This window comes from Pyrgilauda ruficollis, unplaced genomic scaffold (genome assembly GCF_017590135.1).
Source record: "Pyrgilauda ruficollis isolate IOZ18807 unplaced genomic scaffold, ASM1759013v1 scaffold14, whole genome shotgun sequence".
NCBI classification, from domain to species: Eukaryota; Metazoa; Chordata; class Aves; order Passeriformes; family Passeridae; genus Pyrgilauda; species Pyrgilauda ruficollis.
The window spans coordinates 5,864,520-5,883,686 of record NW_024512543.1 but is presented as its reverse complement, the minus strand read 5'-3'; the positions used below and the strand labels follow the sequence as shown (position 1 = coordinate 5,883,686).

The window sequence follows — 19,167 nt, the reverse complement described above, 5'->3', positions numbered from 1 at the left end:
GCCTGACTGCATGTGTGTGGGAGTATGTGCGCCGCTGAACAGCCTTTTGTTGCTTTTTGGTAGATCTTTGGAGTACTTACACTTAATTGGTTGGATGTGAGCAATTTTAATGGTTTTAATAATGAAATCAACAATATGCAGAAGAGAAAACTCAGCAAAAGGACATGTAAGTGCATGCAACTTGTTATATTCCTTCCTTTGTGCCTGAGATTAGAACTCTTGGGAAGTCGGAAGGCATTTCCAGGGTGGACTAGATGAGTGGCAATTTTTGCATGCTCTGCACTGAAAGGACCAAATGGCGTATCTCTCCATGTGCACAAATGTTCCAAAATGTAGAAGGTAAAGAAGAAGGAAAAACTTCAATCTTGGGGAAAAAAACTCAAAAAAACCCATTCTAAAATATATGCAAATATATGCAACATAAATGTTTTCATTGTAACAAACACAACCACATAAGTCCACTAGACTTGTAAACAAACCCTCTAACGAAAAACTCCACGCATAAAATTCTGCTATTACACTGCTGAGCAAGTAAACAGAAGAAAGTCAATATGACAGAAAGAAAAGTTTAGCCGCTCATAGCGCTACACTGCTGGTATTTAAAGAAATACTCAGCCCTGCCCCTCCTGCCTCCATCTTCCCTCTCCTGTCCACCCTGCAGTCTGACACCAAAGTTTGAGATATTTTTATTGATAGTAACTTTGTATCAGAAAACGAGCTCTAAATAAAGTTCAGTAATACTTTTCATATGGCATATAGAAAATGTTCCAAGTCTAATATCTGAGAACTTTTGTAACAAGATGTGTTATCAACAATTTAATTGCCCAGTGGCACACCTGAAAAATCCATCATTTTCCCGTGCTGAAATCTGCTACATAAACCAGGATTTCCTAACTGAAAACAGGACACCAAGCTAAACTTCCGTGTAATTTGCTCCAGTCTTGAAGGGCTCATTATACAGCAGATGCTTTAATGTGGGACACTGCAAAGCCAGGGACATTCATCAGTCTTGTTCCTGATGTTGTCTTCATATCAGCCTTCACACAGTTCTGACAGCTAAGGAAAAGATACAGTCAAGGCTGACCCCAAAGCACAAAATTGCAGCATTCAGTTGGCAAGCAAAGCTATCCCTGCATCCCCAGCTTTAAACTCTAGCAGCAGTGTACCTACGGCTTCATAATCCGCCAGCTCCAGCCTAGCTTTGTTCTGCATGGTCCGTTTGCAAAGATAGATGGCTAAAGGGAGAAACAGAATGGAAAACAATTACAGACAGATTATTAGTACTAGATCTTAAAAAAAAAAAAAAAAAAAGAAAAAAACGTAGTCTATAGACAGTTTGTTTTCATCAGAATGGAATGAGAGGGCTGGACACCCAGCTGACATTGCTTACGACTAATCTCAGAGGACCTGAACATCTGGGACATCTCATTTAAAAGTGCTGAGAGCAGATGCCAGGACCTAACAAGATGTCCACAAAAGACACAATTGCTCCCGGGTTTGGTAAAAGATATAGTATAAGCAACCTATTCCCTAAGCAGTTTGGGAATATGCATGCCAAAGTGACCATCCCTGCATTTCTTTTCTGCTAAGAAAATATAAAAATAAATCAGGATATTGAAGTGAAAACAAAAATATGGGCCAGACCTTAAAAGCATGATGTGAGCATTTTTTAATATGTTCCATCCTCTTATTCTTACACATCTCAAATGGTTAAGAGAAGCCTTGTCACATTTTGCTACAGGCAGAGGCTGATGAAACTGATGTGGTTTGGAATTCTGAGGGTCAAGATGAGCCCAGCACACACCACCAAACCAGTCCCAGGCTGCCTTGTGGGAAAGTGCCACCTGGATCAGCTAAGCTCACCCCATTTCCATTAAAGGCTGAAACACAAGGTCCACAGCACACTCTGTGTATGCAGTCAGGTCTGAACTTAATAGAGGCCCAGTGCTACTCATGTAATTCTACTCCATGCTGTTTCTGTAATTTAAACATTTATATAATGAGCCAGAGTTGATCAGTTCGTTTATATTTACACATCTCAAGGGCAGTTTTCTCTGTAAGGCGCTTATGACACCAAATGAAGTGAGTCAGTTGTCTCACAGTGTTTTTTCATGCAAGGCAGTGAACTGCCATTATTAAGTTAGTTCCTCTCCTGTAAGTGGACACATGCAAATAAAAAAAGTATGAAGTAGTCCTGGGATTTCAGTTTTATTTGGGTCTACTGCTAGTTTGGGATTAATTCCTGGGAAGACTCCATCTGTACAGGCCTCTGATATGCAAAGTCTGATTATAAGCATATGTTAGAGGTTTCTGGGACAGATGAAAATCTGTCACTACAGGGCTCAGCTAATGCAGCTGAAGCTTGTCCAGCTGTGGGTCAGCTCATAGAGGGCTTTATTTTGGGGTGTACAGTTCCACTCAGCGCCATTGCAAAACCAATTATTTATCTGATATTACAGGAAAAAACCAGAACTTCCCTCTTCACATTATTTTTCTGGTATTTAAAGAATACATATGAGGCACAGTTCACACAGTAATATAGGGTGTCTGTAAAATCTGGACTTTTTTTTTTTGCAAATACAAAACAGCATTGTGTTTTCTCTTTAACCATTCCCTCACTGGGATAAACATGTAAGTCTAGCTCATCTGCAGATGAGGATTGCAAATGTAGTATCACATGACACACCATTGCAGGCTACTTCTTCACCCCAGCAAATGATTTCCAGAATCCATAATGATGAGTAATTATTGTACAGGAAAGAAAAAAACCCAAACTGATTGTTCAGGGAGGAGCTCTAAGCCAATCTTAGATTATGAGATAAAGGACTTCCAGAAGCTCCCGTTTAATGACTGCACACATGGATACACTTCCTCCTCCAAAGCCACATCAGGATGCAACAATTAATTTTATCATTTAACTGTGAAAGCAGTGCAGTTCTGGAAGAGACAGCAACATTGCATGCAGACAGCTAAAGATAACAACACTGACATATTTTTTTTATGTATTATCCCTGTCTGCAGGCACTCACATGTTTAAAACACCATGTTGCACTTTATTAACTCATAAACCATGCTCAGTCTTCTCTTTTACCTTATCATCTGGTAGTCTTTAAAAAATGCGAAAATAAGTCTGATGTCATGTATCAGAGAACTTTTAACTATGGGCTACTGTTAGTTATGTACTGGTTTATTGATCAGTCAGTAAGTGCCCAGATGAAGTAAATTTTATTGATCCACATAACGGATTCAGCAACAGATCAGAGGATAGTCTCCCACAAAAGCAATATCAGTATTATTTAAGATTCCCAAGAACCAGTATTCTGCTTGCCACAAATCCTGCTGAAATGAACAGAGCTATGGGAGAAGGAAGGCAACGGATGGCAAAATCCTGACCCCACTGAGCTCCAGGGGCTTGAGACACCCCAGGGTTTCAGTTTGTGCATTTGAGATGGGCACAGATCTGCCTCTGATGCTGCTGCCTGACAAGAAACTCTGCACATGAAGGGTGCATGTGGCCAGCGGTCATTATTTTAAGGACAACTGTTTACATCACAAACTAACTTTCTATAACGAAACAATCATACTCTCACCATAATCTGTGTTTTCTGGTTCCCAGCAGTTTGAAGGCCAAAAGTATGGTGCCTAAGAAAAAACATAGACATTTTTGTAATTTAAGAGATGAAAACCGATTCAGATGCAGAAAAACATTACAAGTTCAAAAAGAAGAATCACAAAATCTACCACCCAGATTCTGCCCTCAGGGGAAACACTGCTACAGATTACAGTAAAAGTGAGGATCCTGCAAAAACTTTTCATAGTCCTCACTGCAGGTAAACAGAGATGCTGTAATGCAAGCGCCTCTTGTGGAGGATGTCCAGTGTCCTGATGAAATTTCAGACACTGTTGCCAGTTCATCTGAATGTGGACATCTTATCCACTATCCGCAGAACCTCCTCTTTCCCCAAGAATCCACAGGCAACCTGAATATATACACTTTTTTAAGTGCATGAGGAACCTTGTGGTCTTATCTATATGCTACATATCCCTTGCTCTTCTGGAGCAGCTACTAATGCGGTTGGCAGACTCCAAAACAATTTCCTTTTTAGTTGTAACAGATGGCAGAGGTCAAAACTCAGCTGTTTAGAGTCATTCTGAAAGCAGAAGTCCTGCTATACTTAGTGCTTTTGGTTTTTTATCCAGGACTGCATATTGCAGTTGCTACAATTAACTACAAGCTATATATGACTGTATTACAGTTTTAACATTAATGAAAAATAACATACCAGCCATCACACAAATTACAGAACACTGACGTGTTACTGATTACACATTGCTTTACTGATGTAATGCTACAGATGGGTATAAGACATTAACACACAGAGTTAAAATCCTTCCACTGAAGTACAGTGAGAAAACATGGAGGATTCAAACAATACAGGGTTCAATGCTCCTACTGATATGTATCTTATGAATTCCAGAAGATAAAGAGCTACTGTTAAAGGGGCGACTGAGGTTGAGGTAAAAAGTAACAAGAAGAGAATAATGGAAAAAAAGCATGATTCTATCAGGTTATTTTTATGGAAAACAGCTAAGGAGGTGTGTTGGAGGAAATGAAAACAGGCAAAGAATATGCAAAAGTTGTAAGAAAAGACAAGGGAAAGAAAAGTCAATAAGCAGTCAGTTTGATGATGTGGTTTACACAGGCTTAAAACAATAAAAAGAAATTAAGTTATATTGATTTGTAGCTCCTGAAAACTGCACAGGACAAGTTCTTAGAGTGTCATTCTTTTAAAACAGAAAAATACAGCTAAATGGACAGCCAGTATTACCCCTGCTTCTGTGGTGTTTTACACGACAGGAGGATCGGGACTTTCAGAAAAGGAAGGGAATTGTAATGAAAAATCTGAGTCTGAACTATGCCTTGCAACCAGAAGGTGGGGTGAGATAAGAGGACATCTGTGATCTCCTGGGCTTCTTTTTTCACCATGACATTGGTCACATATGATAACACAATACCACAGTAGCAGTAGGCATGAGCAGCTGCAACATCAGATGCAAAGAGCAGAACTGGCTTTTCAAATAAAAGCTAAAAAAGAGTAAAAAAATGTAAAGGAGGAACAGGAGGGTGAACAGAAGAGATGTGACAGGAAAGATAAAAGAGCTGGCTGAGACAATGTAACAGAAAAACACAAATTCAGCCAGCAGGATGAGGCAGTAGGACTCCAAGTTTAGACTTACTGCTTCTTCTAAATCAGTTCAGAAGGAGTTGTTGCAGCATAAGCACTCAGTTATCTAGTGAGCTGACAGTGGCAGATTTTGGACAGGGCATGGAACGCAAGCACTGGGTGCTTAAAAAATTCAGCACATCTGGAGGCACAGGAACATTGAGGGATTGAGATGTCCCAGTTTAGGTGATTGCCAAGGTTACACATCCTTTGTAGAAGAGCCAAAGCCTTAAACTTGCCCTCTCCCACACCATTCCATAAGCAAGAGGTGACAAAAATTTGAATTTCTTGCTGTGCCAAAGCTTGAATGTCCAGCTCCTAAGTTTGCCCTGGTCCATTTTGCACAGGAGAATGGCCACTTAATTCTGCATCAGAGTTAGGACCTGAAAGCCTTCTTCTTCCTCCAGGTTCAGTTCAAATTGGAGTAAAACAGCTGTGCATTCAGGTATCAGAAACAGTCACAAGAGGCAGCCATTCATTTATGTAAAAAACCAAGTCAGAAGGTAGATGAGAGTGATTTGGGATTCTAAAGCAATTTTTTTTGCAGGGACTTCATAATTTCCTAGGGCCTCTATGAAGATAGCCTTAATTCCTGGCTTCATAGATCTAATGGCTGCCTAGGTATAAAGAGTGGGTGATTTCAGCAGTATTACTGCAGGGACAGAAGAAGGGGCCACAGGGGAGTCAGGGTGCTCACCAACCTGGAAACGATAGAACGTCCCATCATCCTTAAGGGTAAGGACATGGTCTGAGATGGGAAAGACGTAACCCTGCGCAGCAATAAGACTTCCCAAGTGTATTGCTTCCCCTGTGAAAGAGAAAAAACAGCAGGGATGCGTCAACAAGACATGCACCACACATTTCTCTGCTTTCAACTGCAGCTCTAGTGATGACTCATGTGAAATCTGGTGCCCACATGCCTCTATGTACCCACACCACATCCCTCCTATTTCCAGCCAAACCCTGTAAAGCAGGGGTGCAGAAATCAGCCTTACAATACAGATGAAGCACCACTTAAATGTTAACCCGTTAGGTTTTTGTTTACAAAATTCACACACCAGTTCAGCCCTAGAGCATGAAATTAATTTCAAAGTACATTATCCACCACAGGTGACAGCTGACAAGAAGGCTGTTCCACCAGCGAACCTCACTTGCTTCTACCAAATCCAACAAGCACCTGCAACACCAGTTCATTAGCAGGATATTTATTCATAAAGACACATCCTCACACTGTAGCACTGCCCTTTGTTAGAGAAAATGTTGCAAAGGGGAGTTACAAATCCTAGTGCTGCCCAGGCAACCTTCCCCAATGCAAAGGCCCATCTGTGCAGATTTTCAAGCAATGCCAGCTGTCAAAAACTGCATCATCTTTCACAGAATTGAAAAATCATCTGCTTGTGCATGTCCAGATAGATAAGAAAGCTGCTGTCTGCAGCTGAAATTCAGATTTGGGACCTGCCAGGACTCATGAGAAAGGATGTGCGTACGGGGATGCCTTGCTGGGTGATTCAACACCGCCTCTATCTCTGTTTTTACATGGTGACAGTAAGGCAGCTTAAAAACTGGTAGGTGAGAGTCTGGATTTTTCCCCTTTTCTGAAAAGGAAAAGAAACTTCTGGACCTGCAGATTTTTTCTTCCCCTTTTCTCAATAGGTCTTCACTTGCCTAAATAATTTTGGTTTCTCTGAAGAGTGAGCTATTTGGATTGTGCCCATGCACTGATCACTCTTTATAGCTGATTATCCATTTATCTATCTGCTGATTTATCTATTTGCTTTTTGTGATAAATTAAAAACCATTATAAAATTCTATGACCCTGGCCAAGAATGACACAGACACTATGTCCTGTTAGCTGAGGCTACTTTTCTTCACACCATGAAAAACTGACGCTGCATTTGCCTGCTTAACCGCACATCCACCAACTTCTTTTTGAAGTCTAGGAACAAAACCTAAAATCAATCAGTCTTCTGTAGGTAGCAACAGCTTCACAGACATGCTAAAATTCCTGCAACAGTATTTCAGTGTGTTGCAGTATAACGCATTAGACTTAATTAAGATGTTGACCCTTAACTCCTTTCCTCCTCCTCCCCTCCAATGTTTAAATCAACCATGTTCTTTTACTGCCATTTTAGACTGCAGCAATATAGTATTTACTGTCTAATGGCACACACAATACAAATGGAGCACCTATTTCTCCCCAGCTGTGGTCATCTTACCTGCATCCTCAATGCTGAGGTTCTTCATAAGCCACTGCACAATATCAGAACCTTAACAAACAAATGAACAAAAATTTAAGAAATCATTAGACACTGAGACCACAGGGTTTGAGTGCCCTAGAGAGAGATGACATTGAGATAGATACAATAGAACCGGCATGAGTTTTATTCCATTTTGCTTTTTATTTCCACTGAGGTTTCAGAATGTTTTTCCTTCTTGTGCCACACTGCAGCTACATGGTTACTGACAGGTACTAAGTCCCAAGGGACTTTCTGTGCAATAGTAGACTTGATATACCTGAAGTCAGATATTAGTCTAATGGCTCTCTGTAACTGTTCTCTCCCATTTTATTCTCACCTCAGCATACAGAGATAAGTTTCTGCAGGCACTGGTTAGCAAGCTGACAAAGGAGAATTTACTAGCACCTCACACCTGTAACATGCAAATGTATAGAACTGAAACATCAGTCAAAAACAGACAGGAGGGCCTTGCTTATGCCAAAGACAAGCAATGTCTTAGAGAAGCAGGTGGTATTCAAAGAGCCTGTAACCACAGCCCCTGTGAATGGTGGCTGGAAGAGTGAGCCTTTAAGATCCATCAGGAAGTCTATTAAGTTTTCAGGGCCCATCCAGTACTATGAAAGTTGTTGCAATCTTACAAATAACATCAGATTCTCTAGGATTGATCCTCTGCATACAACCTCTGTTGCTTGTATGGAGATCAGAGAAGTGGAAAACTTGTCACCATTCAGTAGAAAGCCCTGTTACCAAAATATATCTGACAGAGCAGCAAAATGTAGTTAAATGTCATATTCAGAAAGTTAAGCTTAAAATTAAACATTATGGTGTGTACAAGTCAGCTAACTGGAGTTCTCTATAGTCAAAGGCAATCAGCAAAGACACTTGGATGCAATATGGCAAGCCCATACTAAATTACAACAGCATTCATCACAACCTACAATGTCATGTCTGGATGCAGACATAACACCAAGCCCTTCTCAGCATACAGTCAATTTCTGCAGAAATATTTGCATTCACATACAGTAGGCTAATAGCCCCAGTAACACTTCATAGAATCATAGAATGGCTTGGGCTAGAAGGCACCTAAATTATATCCAGTTCCAACTCCCCTGCCAGGGGCAGGGATGCTATCCACTAGACCAGGCTGCTCAAAGCCCCATCCAAACTGGTTCAGGCTTACAAACCAATCCCAGAGGATCTTATTTGTGTGGAGCACTTCCAAGCTCAGACATGAATGGGACTTCAAGGAGCAGCATAATCACCATGCTTGCTCCAGAAGAACATTTTGCCTCCCACAGGACCAAAGCATTCCCACACCCTCAGCAAACCTGAAATATAATAAAGGCTAGGAGTCACAGTATGCCACAGAGAGAGACAATAGGTACTGCTAGTGCTCCAGGTTCCTGCAATTATCTCTGACTTCCCATACAGGTGAAATTCCCATTAGAAATGCGAGCTCTACCCCACACAGAAGGGGACAGCCGCTCCCACTCCCCTGACAATGGAAGTTGACCCAGAACACTACAAAGAGCACCAGCAAACCCTCTTCAGACAGGTTTCAGCAGCAGGCAGCAATATGGACCTGACCTACCTCATCCTCCACCCAAGGCAGATGAAATGACAGACCTGGGCCCTGCAGAGAATCAGCAGGGCTCCTGAAGATCAGGGAAGCATCTGATTTCACTTATACATTGGGCAAGCAGATATGGTCAACAAGCAGCAGCTGGGTATTGTCTCAACATGCCTCCAAGGCAAACCAGATACTAAAGGACTGATCTCATGATCTTGTATTCGCAGCAGTATGGTCATTTTCCACACCTCCCAACTTCACCTAGGAGCATTTTCAGTTGCCACTACCCTATCTGGAAAATTATTCCAGATTTTTTTTTTAAATAGATTGAATTCTTCCTGTAACTTCACAACCTAAGTTTGTTAATGTGCAATTTATATGCATTTTATAAGTGTATTATGATTGAAGGAAAATAATGATTCTTCTTCCTTGACTGTCTCTCCTGAGTGTATCTATGGAGGGCTGACACATTGCCTCCCTGCCTCCATCTCATTAAACCAACCCAACCATTCCTATGTCCTCTTAAGGTGGTCTCTCCTTATACTTTACCATTCAGCAACTTCTCAAATTTAAATCAGCTTCTTTGCACTGAGCTCACCAAAACTGCAGTCAGTACCTTGCACAACAGCAAACCAATGCCTCTGGCAATGGTGCCAACACTTTCTTTTCTCTACTAAAACTATCACGCCAGATGCATCCTGACATCATGTAATTTTCTTGAACAATAAATTTATTTAGAAAAATATGTACAAGGGGTGCAAAATTATCTGCTAAATGAAAAGGCATCTAGTGAACACTGTTAGCTGAATGACATATGGGGAATATGTTCAGAGCCATGTTGTTTTGACAAGTTTGTTAATAAAATATTGTATTTTATAAACACGGGTGTTCCCTTTTACCTTTTACCAAAAAAATATTTTGAAGACAGAGTACAACATTTATGGTTAGAAAGCTAATTCAAGAAGATTCAAACTGTAGTGTTTCTGTATTTGTTAGAAACAAAACCTCACAAAATGCTGTCTTGGTTCAAGTGAAACCAGAATCTTTCTTGATTTTTCAATTCATTCCCTAAACAAAAAAATCCACTGTTTCTCCTGATTTTGGTCTCTGGTTGCAGGTTTGTAGTGATCTCTTAGGCATTTTATTCCCAAGTGATGTGAGAGCTGATACCTGACAATCATCTACAGTATTGCATTGCTTTGCTCACAGAAGTGAAGTGGTTTCTGCATGATCTCCTTTTCCAGATCATTTCCCTTTCCAGTAGAGGAACACTTAGTTCCTGATTTAGGACTAAGTCCCACTACATTTTAACATGGAATGATCACGTCCCCAGCTCTGGGACACTTCTGAGGAATTTATTCAATTTCCATCAAACAACAACGAAAAATTCAAGTAATGCTGAATGCTAGTCTTTCTCACCCCTTATAAGAAAGGTTTAAATGGGCAGGAAAGGCTTAAAGGGGTGAGTAAACTGAAGGCACTGGCTCAACCAGAACTCCTGTGATCAGCCGCTCCAGAATATAAGTAGCAATTGAGATCAGGAATTTTAATTTGTCTCCATTAAAAACATGAAGTCATTCCTGAATGCTGCCAAGAGTCTGGAAGATGTTATAGCTGTTCTCCAGTTGTCCTGAGGCAGACAGATTATCTTTCTGCTGAGCTTGCTGAACCATTATTTATCACCTGCCAAGACTGATTACTCACCCTCTGGACAATGACAAGTCTTTCCTTCCTCTGTTAATTACTGTCATCATTAATAGCCATGTCACTAATTAATATTCAGTCATAATGAAAACTCTTTACTGTCATCTCCCATAACACCTTCAGTTTTTGGGGTTACCCTTACACATCGGCTTTGCATTTGCTTGTGGCTGTTTCTATCACTGCAACCTGCTTTTGCCTACCTAGAAATACTACGTATACCCTTCTTCAAATAAGGAAATTTAGATTTATCCTTCTAAGAGACAGTGAAGATTTCAGTGATTCCTTTACAACACTGTTGTCTGCCAGACCAAGACATGGATACCTTTATCTGTAAGTTTTCCAGAAAACATCATCTTCACCTCTCCTTTAGATTAAGCCTGGTAGATGGTCCTCACGTAACTCATCTTCCCAGAAGGATATTTTCTCACATGTCACAAGCTCTTTCGGAGGACACCCAAGGAAAACCCTTGACTCTGATATGTTTCCACTGTACCCTAAATGGGGCATTTGAAATCCTCTGAAAACAAATAATCGGTCATGTCTTCATAGCAGGAAGTGTTACCGAATCCAGGTAGAGGAATAGCTTCCATCTTCTCTGTACTCCTCTCTGTACATCTACAGTTCCTCTGAGTCAGAATGCTCAGTTCAAGAGCAGCCAACATCCTCTGAACACCTATTTCCTCCTCATCTATAATGAAACATATCTTTTTGCCTTAGGCTCTTCTTTGAAGCTGAAGTTGCTTAACACCAACAGAATAGCTGTATTTCTACCTGCAAACATATTCACAATGACCATTTATCCAGCTATGTATTTCGAAACAGGCCAGCAGTTTTATATTTATTGCTATTTTCTACATTTTCTCTTCAGCCTCGGTGACCCCATAATAGTAGCTAGTGTTCTCTGCTGGCCGTTGCCTGTCAACATGACAAATGAGTGGTAAGACATTGAAAGATTAATTTAAAAAATTCACAAGGTGTGAGGCCATTGGCAAGATGCACTTGGTGAGGTGAGTCACCATCCCTGTATCTGATACCTTATCTACTCAAACTGTGCTGTTCTACCTCTTCCAGAAAATGCAGAAAGACTTGCCCATCTTTCACATGCTGAAATGACAAAGGCAGACAGGACAACTTACCATCCTCCAAATATTTCTAAAGATTTACTGCTGGAGTGGTAGCACTGTACCTCTGAGGTACAAGGACTACCGAGGTCTGCTTGTCACCCAATGGACTAAGCATGTCCCTGACAAGGCCTACATCTGTACACACACACATATATGTACACAAATAAAAAATACAGGAGTATTTCTGAAACCTCAGCAAATGTGTGCATCTTTATTTGTCTTTTTAGGCCTGGAAAGACAACTGCTTTTTTTGCTGTATCCTGAGATGGCAGAGCTGACAAGCACTGACGAGTGGAGCTCTACAGGGATTTGACATGCGACACCTTATGCGGTCAGGTGTGGCACCGGTGACGAAGGACTGAAGGTTGTCCTGTCTCACGGGACTTGTTAAGCTGAGCCCTGACCACTGGATGCCATCAGCTGATGGGGTGGGTTATCCTGGATCTCAGATCATTCACAGCCTCACACTGCACTGACAGATAGTATCACTGAAGCAAAGGAGGTCTTGAAAACATTTAAAAGTGCCACCTGATCATGACATGAGAGAATGCGTTATACATACCTGTATACAGAAGGATACAGAAGATTGCTTTGTTATTTCCTGTCTTTTTCTCAGTATTATTGTAACCCTAATATCCTCTGAACATATTTTGATGGTTGAAAAAAATATTATGTACTGTTGTATGGCAGGGGAAGGTTTTCAGTCTGGTTGGGATAGGGTTTTTTTTTTTGTTTGCTTGCTTTGTTGGGTTTTTTCCATGAAAAATGTCAACTGTTCAGCTCCTTCCTAGACCTTATCTACACACTTCATGGGCAAACAAGCCATGTGTCTGGCCTCTGATGTCAATCACCTCCAAACTCACAGTCTTTTGCTGGAAGGGTAAAAATATGTCCCCCTTCCTGTCACTTCATTCCTGAAAATAGATGAACCCATTTTAGCATCAAATATTCTAAACAATTTGCTCCTGAACTCAGAGCAATCTTTAAATATTTCTATAAGAAAAGAAAGAGAAAAAAAAATTGCAAGCAGTTGAAATTATATAAAAATACAAGCACAGGTGTACGAGCAGACACTCAAGCTGCTTTTTATGCTGCCAATCATGGCAATCACACTATTAAATGAAAATAATGTCTTGGGTCCTTCCCCAACCAGTTCTGAGTCCTTGGTAAATCTAGGACAAACAGGTTACTTATCCCCACTTTTACCACTGGGCTTGCAAAAATAAAAAAATTAACATCCCCCATGATAAAGGGCAAAATGATTTCATACAAAATTTCTCAAGGCCTTTAGCACTCTTTGCTACAATTTTTCTTACACAGAGCCCCCCACTGACACCCACAATGATTTCAGCTAAGTTTTAAGTACAGACTACCACTCACAGTAGGGATTTAACACAAAGCAACCATTTTTATGGTAGGGGAAAAAAAAGAGGAACACCTAGGTCTCTCTCTAGTATTCTGTCACAAATATCAAGGAAGTGTTTTATAAAATTTACCTTCAATGAGTATATAAATAAATACCAATGCCAACTGAAAAAATAGCTCTGAGTCTCAGTTGACTCACAAAGTGTGGTAATTGCAGCTCTCCTTCATCAGCATGTGGTAATTGCACCACTCAGTGTCAGCAAGGAGCATCATCAAAGCTACAACAGCTTAAGGAGCATCATCAAAGCTACAACAGCTCAGAGCTTCCAGCAATAGCAGTTTTCCTTTATGTTATACTCACTTTAAATCTTGTTTGTGAATTATTAACAACCATTAGCAGCAGGAGCATTACCCCTTTTTGATAAAGCAGCCAAAGTTTCTAAGGAGTCTTTTTGTTCATTGTAAACTTGAGATCTTGAATTTGCAATTTACTTTTCTTGTAATAAAAAGATTTAAAACATAGTACTCTACGTGAAGTAAAAACAAGGCTTGGTGGGAAGGTGGAATACAAAATTTGAAAGATGGAGGTTTAGAATTGCAAAATCCAAATTCCTGTCTACTTTCAACCCTGCTAATTCCTCTTCCCTCTGACCTGCTATCCAGAGGGACTTTTTTGCCTTCTCATCATATGGGCCAGTCTACCAAAGAACACACTCCCTCCACAGTGCAGACCTGTAGAGGAAGATTTTCACTAAGCAGGAATCAATAAATGACATGATGGTGCAGAGCTCCGTGTGAGCTAATTTACCCAGGTAACAAAGATAAATTAGATCTTAAGAGCTCAGAGATACCACAGCCAGACTTCTTTCCTTACAAGGCTGCCCATCTAAAAATAGCTCAGGCAGCTTTACAAGGCATGAGAGAAAGTAGCAGCGACATGCCTGAAGACATCGCAATACCCTCCCATCACCAAAACCTAGAAGCAAGCAGCCATGCTGAGGAGCAGAAGGATGCTACTCACCAAGAGCCCTGGATTTAAAATGATTGCTCTACAGTGGTGTCAGTAAGGCTGAGTTAGCAAACCTCTTAATGGCTGCACAGTTAATCTCAGTGAAAGAGGTCTGCCAGGGCAGCTTAAACCAGGTCCTCAATGGGAAAAAAAGTGACACCAGCAAAGGGTCTTTTTCCAGGTGAGCTGCCCAGCCCATAAAGGGTTTGGTGTTACGCCAGCCTCAGTGTTGTTCTCACTGCACTTTGACAGAGCTGTGCCACATCAGCCCAGCCCTCACACCTGACACTCAGCACCTTTGACCCTCGCTGGCCTTTGCTCATGCTGAGAGATGCCAAGCCCTGGCCTTAGCACAGGGCAGCCACACTGATTTGCTAAACACCCATCACCTGACTTGGAAAACCTGAGCTGCCATCATGTATATCTGTGCTACCTAAAGACAGGCCTGGCATCAACAAACACGCAGGTAAACCTGAATGCACACACCCTCCAGAAGCCAGGATACACCAATAACCCCAGTTCAATCCCCACTGCTGTTGCTTCACTTGGTTAGAATTTGGCCTAAATTAGAGATATACCGTGTGACCTGTACCCAAATCATATTCTCTCCTCAAATACAACCCATACCAAATTGCTGTTACTACAAGTATGGGAGGAAATTGCAAGACAAAAAGAATTAGCAGTTCCACACTTAGTGTCATTCAAACGCATATGTCCTACAACACCCACAGAAGATGAGCACATTGCCTCAAGAGCCCTTATAGAGGTGTGCAAGAGGCAGGAAAGTGGTACCTTGCAATTCCAGCAGCACCAGTAACAGAATTTGTAGTAGCAACTGAAATTACCACCTTTACAAATCACTAAGAACTGCGGATGTGTGGAGATGCACCTGTACACCTACAATTGATCATAAATTTCCAGCTGCTTTTCAGGGCGCTCTGCCTTTGCATTACTCAGACTACTGAAGTGGCTCATACAGCTTAGCAATTTGGCTCTCTGCCATATAGTCGTGTTTAGGCGCTGTTCCTCACATTGTCAAGATGATTTGGCAACAAAACAGCAAAGGAAGCAACTCTGAGCACTGCTGGAATCGAGGCTTTTGAAGACTCCTGTGTTAGATCTTGTTAGGGATGAAACATTTTTACTTCAATTCATGTGAACAGCCTTTAAATCAAATGCAACGTTTCTGTCATTTCAATCATATATTAATATTTTTAATAGCTAATTTCCTTCTCCAGGAAAGAAGAAAATTGATAAAATGTCGAAGGCGACTGGTGTATTTCAGCATGCGACTATCAGGTCACTTCACACCACGTCCTCATTCACAAACAGAATTTCAAAGGCTGTTACATCAAGGTCCTCCTTTCTCTCACCAGTGTTATAACAGCTTCTCTGCAAAGGTGTAAAGGTCACCAAGTGGTGCAAGACAGCAAAGTGCTCTGAAAGCTGCAGCAGTTTAATGATTTTGGCACATTTATTTACTAAGAGATCTGGAATTGTAGCACTCACCTATGCCAGATTCCTATGAATTTATGCAGTAATTCTGTTGGCAAAAGTCAATTTTTAAATCTCCTACAGAGCCCTGGTGACAACAGATCTCTCCCAGGATCACACACTTCTGTGTTAACTGCAGCAACACGATCATCTGTGATCTCTATTACAGAGAAGGGTAGTTACCTTCATTAAATTCTCTAAGAAAGTAAATTCCTCCTGACACATTGCTACTTTTTTCCCCTTCATGTTCTTTAGGAAAGGTTGAGAACCACATAGAGTGTTTGCAGTGATGCAGTAACAGTACCATTACCTGGAAAATTAAATTACCCAATGTCTGTAACTCTTTTCCCTCCAGGAGTTCATAGTTCTTAAAATAAAATAATCAGTATTGTACAGCTTTCCCACCCCTTTTCCTGCTAGGTCGTTCAATCACACGTAATCATCACAGTAGAGTTAGGGTTCCTAAAACCACAAAGCCCAGAGCTCCAGGCACAGTGCAGCTACAAAAGGCATGCCAAGGGGAACACAGAACTGCCACAACACAGCTTCCCCCACAGCTTTCTCCTTTGAACCAGCCTTAGCCCTAGGCCGCTTTTACTGCTCTGCTTAGGGTTAGGGTTACCCTGCCCTGGAGTGCAGCTGGCCTCACTGGAGCTCTGTACTGGTGCAGCAGAAAATCAAGGACAATTCTCCAGCAGGATTAAGGTAGCACATGTAATTCTTTTAGTCAAGGGTAAAGCCAAATGAATTACAGCTCTATAGCAATTGCTGACAATTTACTTAGTGCCATGTAAAACAAAGAGACAATATTGGCACCAACACTAGAGGCCTTATTTTAAACAGGGCTCCTTAAGCCATGTGTTAAAAGGAACTTCTACTGGCAAGGCGCAGTTGATTTTGCTGGCAACAGCTTGTTCCAGCATTTCATTTTGGGCAGAAATATGTAACAGTGGAAATGTTAGAATGTGCAGAACAATTTAATGATGACACTGAAGCAACCAACAAGCAAAAATCTGTCGGCCATAATTAACAAGTTCAAAATAGGTACATTATTTGTTCTTTCTTATATTTGATTGATTTCCCAAGGATATGCATAACACAAGCATTAAACAGAACAATCACCATTTCTTTAAAATCTATATTTAAAAATTGTATTTCCTGTCTGATATACCTTTCAAGTTTATTTCACCAAATAACCTCTGAAAGTAAGAAGCATTTTGAAAAGCTGAAAGCTGCACTGAACTACCACCATTCAGTTTAAATAATTGAATCTAACGTCAAAACACCATGTATCTTATCTGTCTACAAAGTTTAGAAAGCATTTTTGTTTTCATTCTAAGATAGAGAGAATGTAGCAAAATATTTTCCTTCCTTTTTTCTTTCTCACCAAGAATTTGAAGACCAACATTTTATTTAACTCCTTTCGATGCAAGCCTGGCTTTGGAGTTGGAAAAGTTGATGGGCTGCTCCAAAGCAGCAATGATTTCTGATAGCAACAGGTTCTGAAAGCAGGATGGGCACAGCTGTGTATTTGGTTGCTACCCAAGCGCAAAGTGCAGCCTTCATAAAGCCTGGATCAGAGCAGCTCTGCTGCTTTGGAGAGCTTTGTGGTGCAACACCTGCCAGCAGTCGGACACACCTGACAGTGCTGCTGCTTTCCTACTGCCATCCAACAGTGCCTGCTCTGAGACCCAGCAGCTGCACTCGCTTCTTTCTGGAAACCTCAAGAGCATCAGGGTGTTTTATCACCCCCACAGACTCCTGACAAACCCAGTCTGGTTTGGCTCTCTAGAAATATATCCCTGGGCACATCAGCCGCTCTGAGCACGCTGAACGCAGCCGTGTCCTGGTGAGTGTGGCAGGAACAACCTCGGACCTCACGGTGCTCCTCAGCAGTTTGCCTGGGCAAATTTGCACATAACAGCCTTGCAGAGCAGCAGAACACATGCATGCTGCTTTTAGTTTCCAGATAGTAAAGCTCAAAATCCTTTCTGTGTAAAGCTAAAGCTTTGTCTTAGGCTGTATTCCGCAAGGTCTTGTTAACTATTTTCGTTAATCAGGCGTTCTGGGAGAGAACTCTCAAAATACCTTCAGAGAGTAGTTTCACGAGTGACTGTAGAAACTAGAACAATGTAAATACTCTTAAAAAAAAAAAAAAAAACTTCCAGTAAACATTGAAATGTAAAATAAAGTAGAAGCAAACACGCCTCCCTGGCGACCACACAAGGCCAGTGCGCTCGCCTCAGGTTTGAGCCGCCATGCCGCACGGCCGCGCCAGGGGGCGCTGCGCCAGCAAGGACGGCGCCGGCCGCGCGCCCGAGTCCCATGGCGACCGCGGGGCGGCGACGGGCCCGGCCTGAGGGGCGGCGACGGACTGCCAGGGGTGGGCTACGGGCGTCAGCACAGCTGCTGGAAAGCTGCTTTCCAACGTTCCGGACACCGGCCACGGAGCCCGGACCGCACAGCCTGGGTGTTACGGCAAATCAACGCTTATTGCGAGGAAAACAAACCTTTCTTGGTATTACACACATTCTTCCGATGCTTTCCGATCATTCTCACTTCAGACCACCTTCTCATTTAAAATGCATGTCGCTCCTTCCCTCCTTTCACCTTTTGTGCATCCTCCCTCCTCCTCGCAGCACAACCCCGAGGAAGACGGGAGGCACCGGACCGCGGCCGGGAGGTGGCGGTGCTGCCCAGGGAATGGGAGGCGGCGGTGTTAACCACGGAATGGGAGGCGAGGCCTCTGGAACACCGGATGGGAGAGCGCACCGCTCTGCTGAGTGCCGCCCACGGTGTTCAGGTGTGACCGATTTCGGAGGTAAGGAAGGCAAACACAGACGCCGGGCGGAAAGGAGCGGTGACTTTCCTGTCCTCTCCACACCCCGGGAGACACAGGGCAGAGAGAGAGGAACGCTGAGTCCACTGAATTCACTCACACGGAAGAGAAGTAAGAGGAAAAGGCTCCAGGCAATCAAGACACAGAATTGCAGTAAAACAGTAAAATCCAACAGGTCACACCGTCAGGTTGTATCTGGAAACAGGCATGCAAAGGCAGAGCAGGGGAATACCTTGCTTATCTTCTGCTGATTTTTCACTTTCACCCTAGGACCACGTGCTCAGCAGGAACACATTCAGATGTGCAATATCCTATTTTTCCTCAACAAGTCATCAGCATCTTGCATCAAGTCCCTGAGAAAGATGACAACAAAGCAGACACAGCACTTGGATCACTGCACTGTTGGCCTGGGAGAGGTGCCAAGCAGTCGCCTGTCCCAGCACAGCCAGCTCACTGGCCTGCTCCCAGAACAAAGTCCCAGAACACATGGAAATATTTGCAGGACATAGTGGGAATGCTGAGCATTTTACTGCACTGTAGACCTTGTCTTTTATAAACATATTCAATTATGTTGCACTGGGGAGGCAAAGGCAAAGCCTG

At 42.1% G+C, this 19,167-nt stretch overlaps 1 protein-coding gene across 2 annotated transcripts in view; it reads right to left on the bottom strand.

Annotated features, from left to right (window-relative positions):
* The window catches only part of RGS6 (regulator of G protein signaling 6), a 258,804-nt gene that overhangs the window by 62,685 nt on the left and 176,952 nt on the right, over nt 1-19,167 (bottom strand). For both annotated transcript variants that reach the window (XM_041460004.1, XM_041460005.1), the window contains exons 4-7: nt 7,442-7,492; nt 5,927-6,033; nt 3,591-3,642; nt 1,171-1,235 (exon numbers count right to left, since the gene is read on the bottom strand). In XM_041460004.1, coding sequence (XP_041315938.1) covers nt 1,171-1,235; nt 3,591-3,642; nt 5,927-6,033; nt 7,442-7,492 — 275 coding nt within the window. The remainder of the gene's footprint in view (nt 1-1,170; nt 1,236-3,590; nt 3,643-5,926; nt 6,034-7,441; nt 7,493-19,167) is intronic.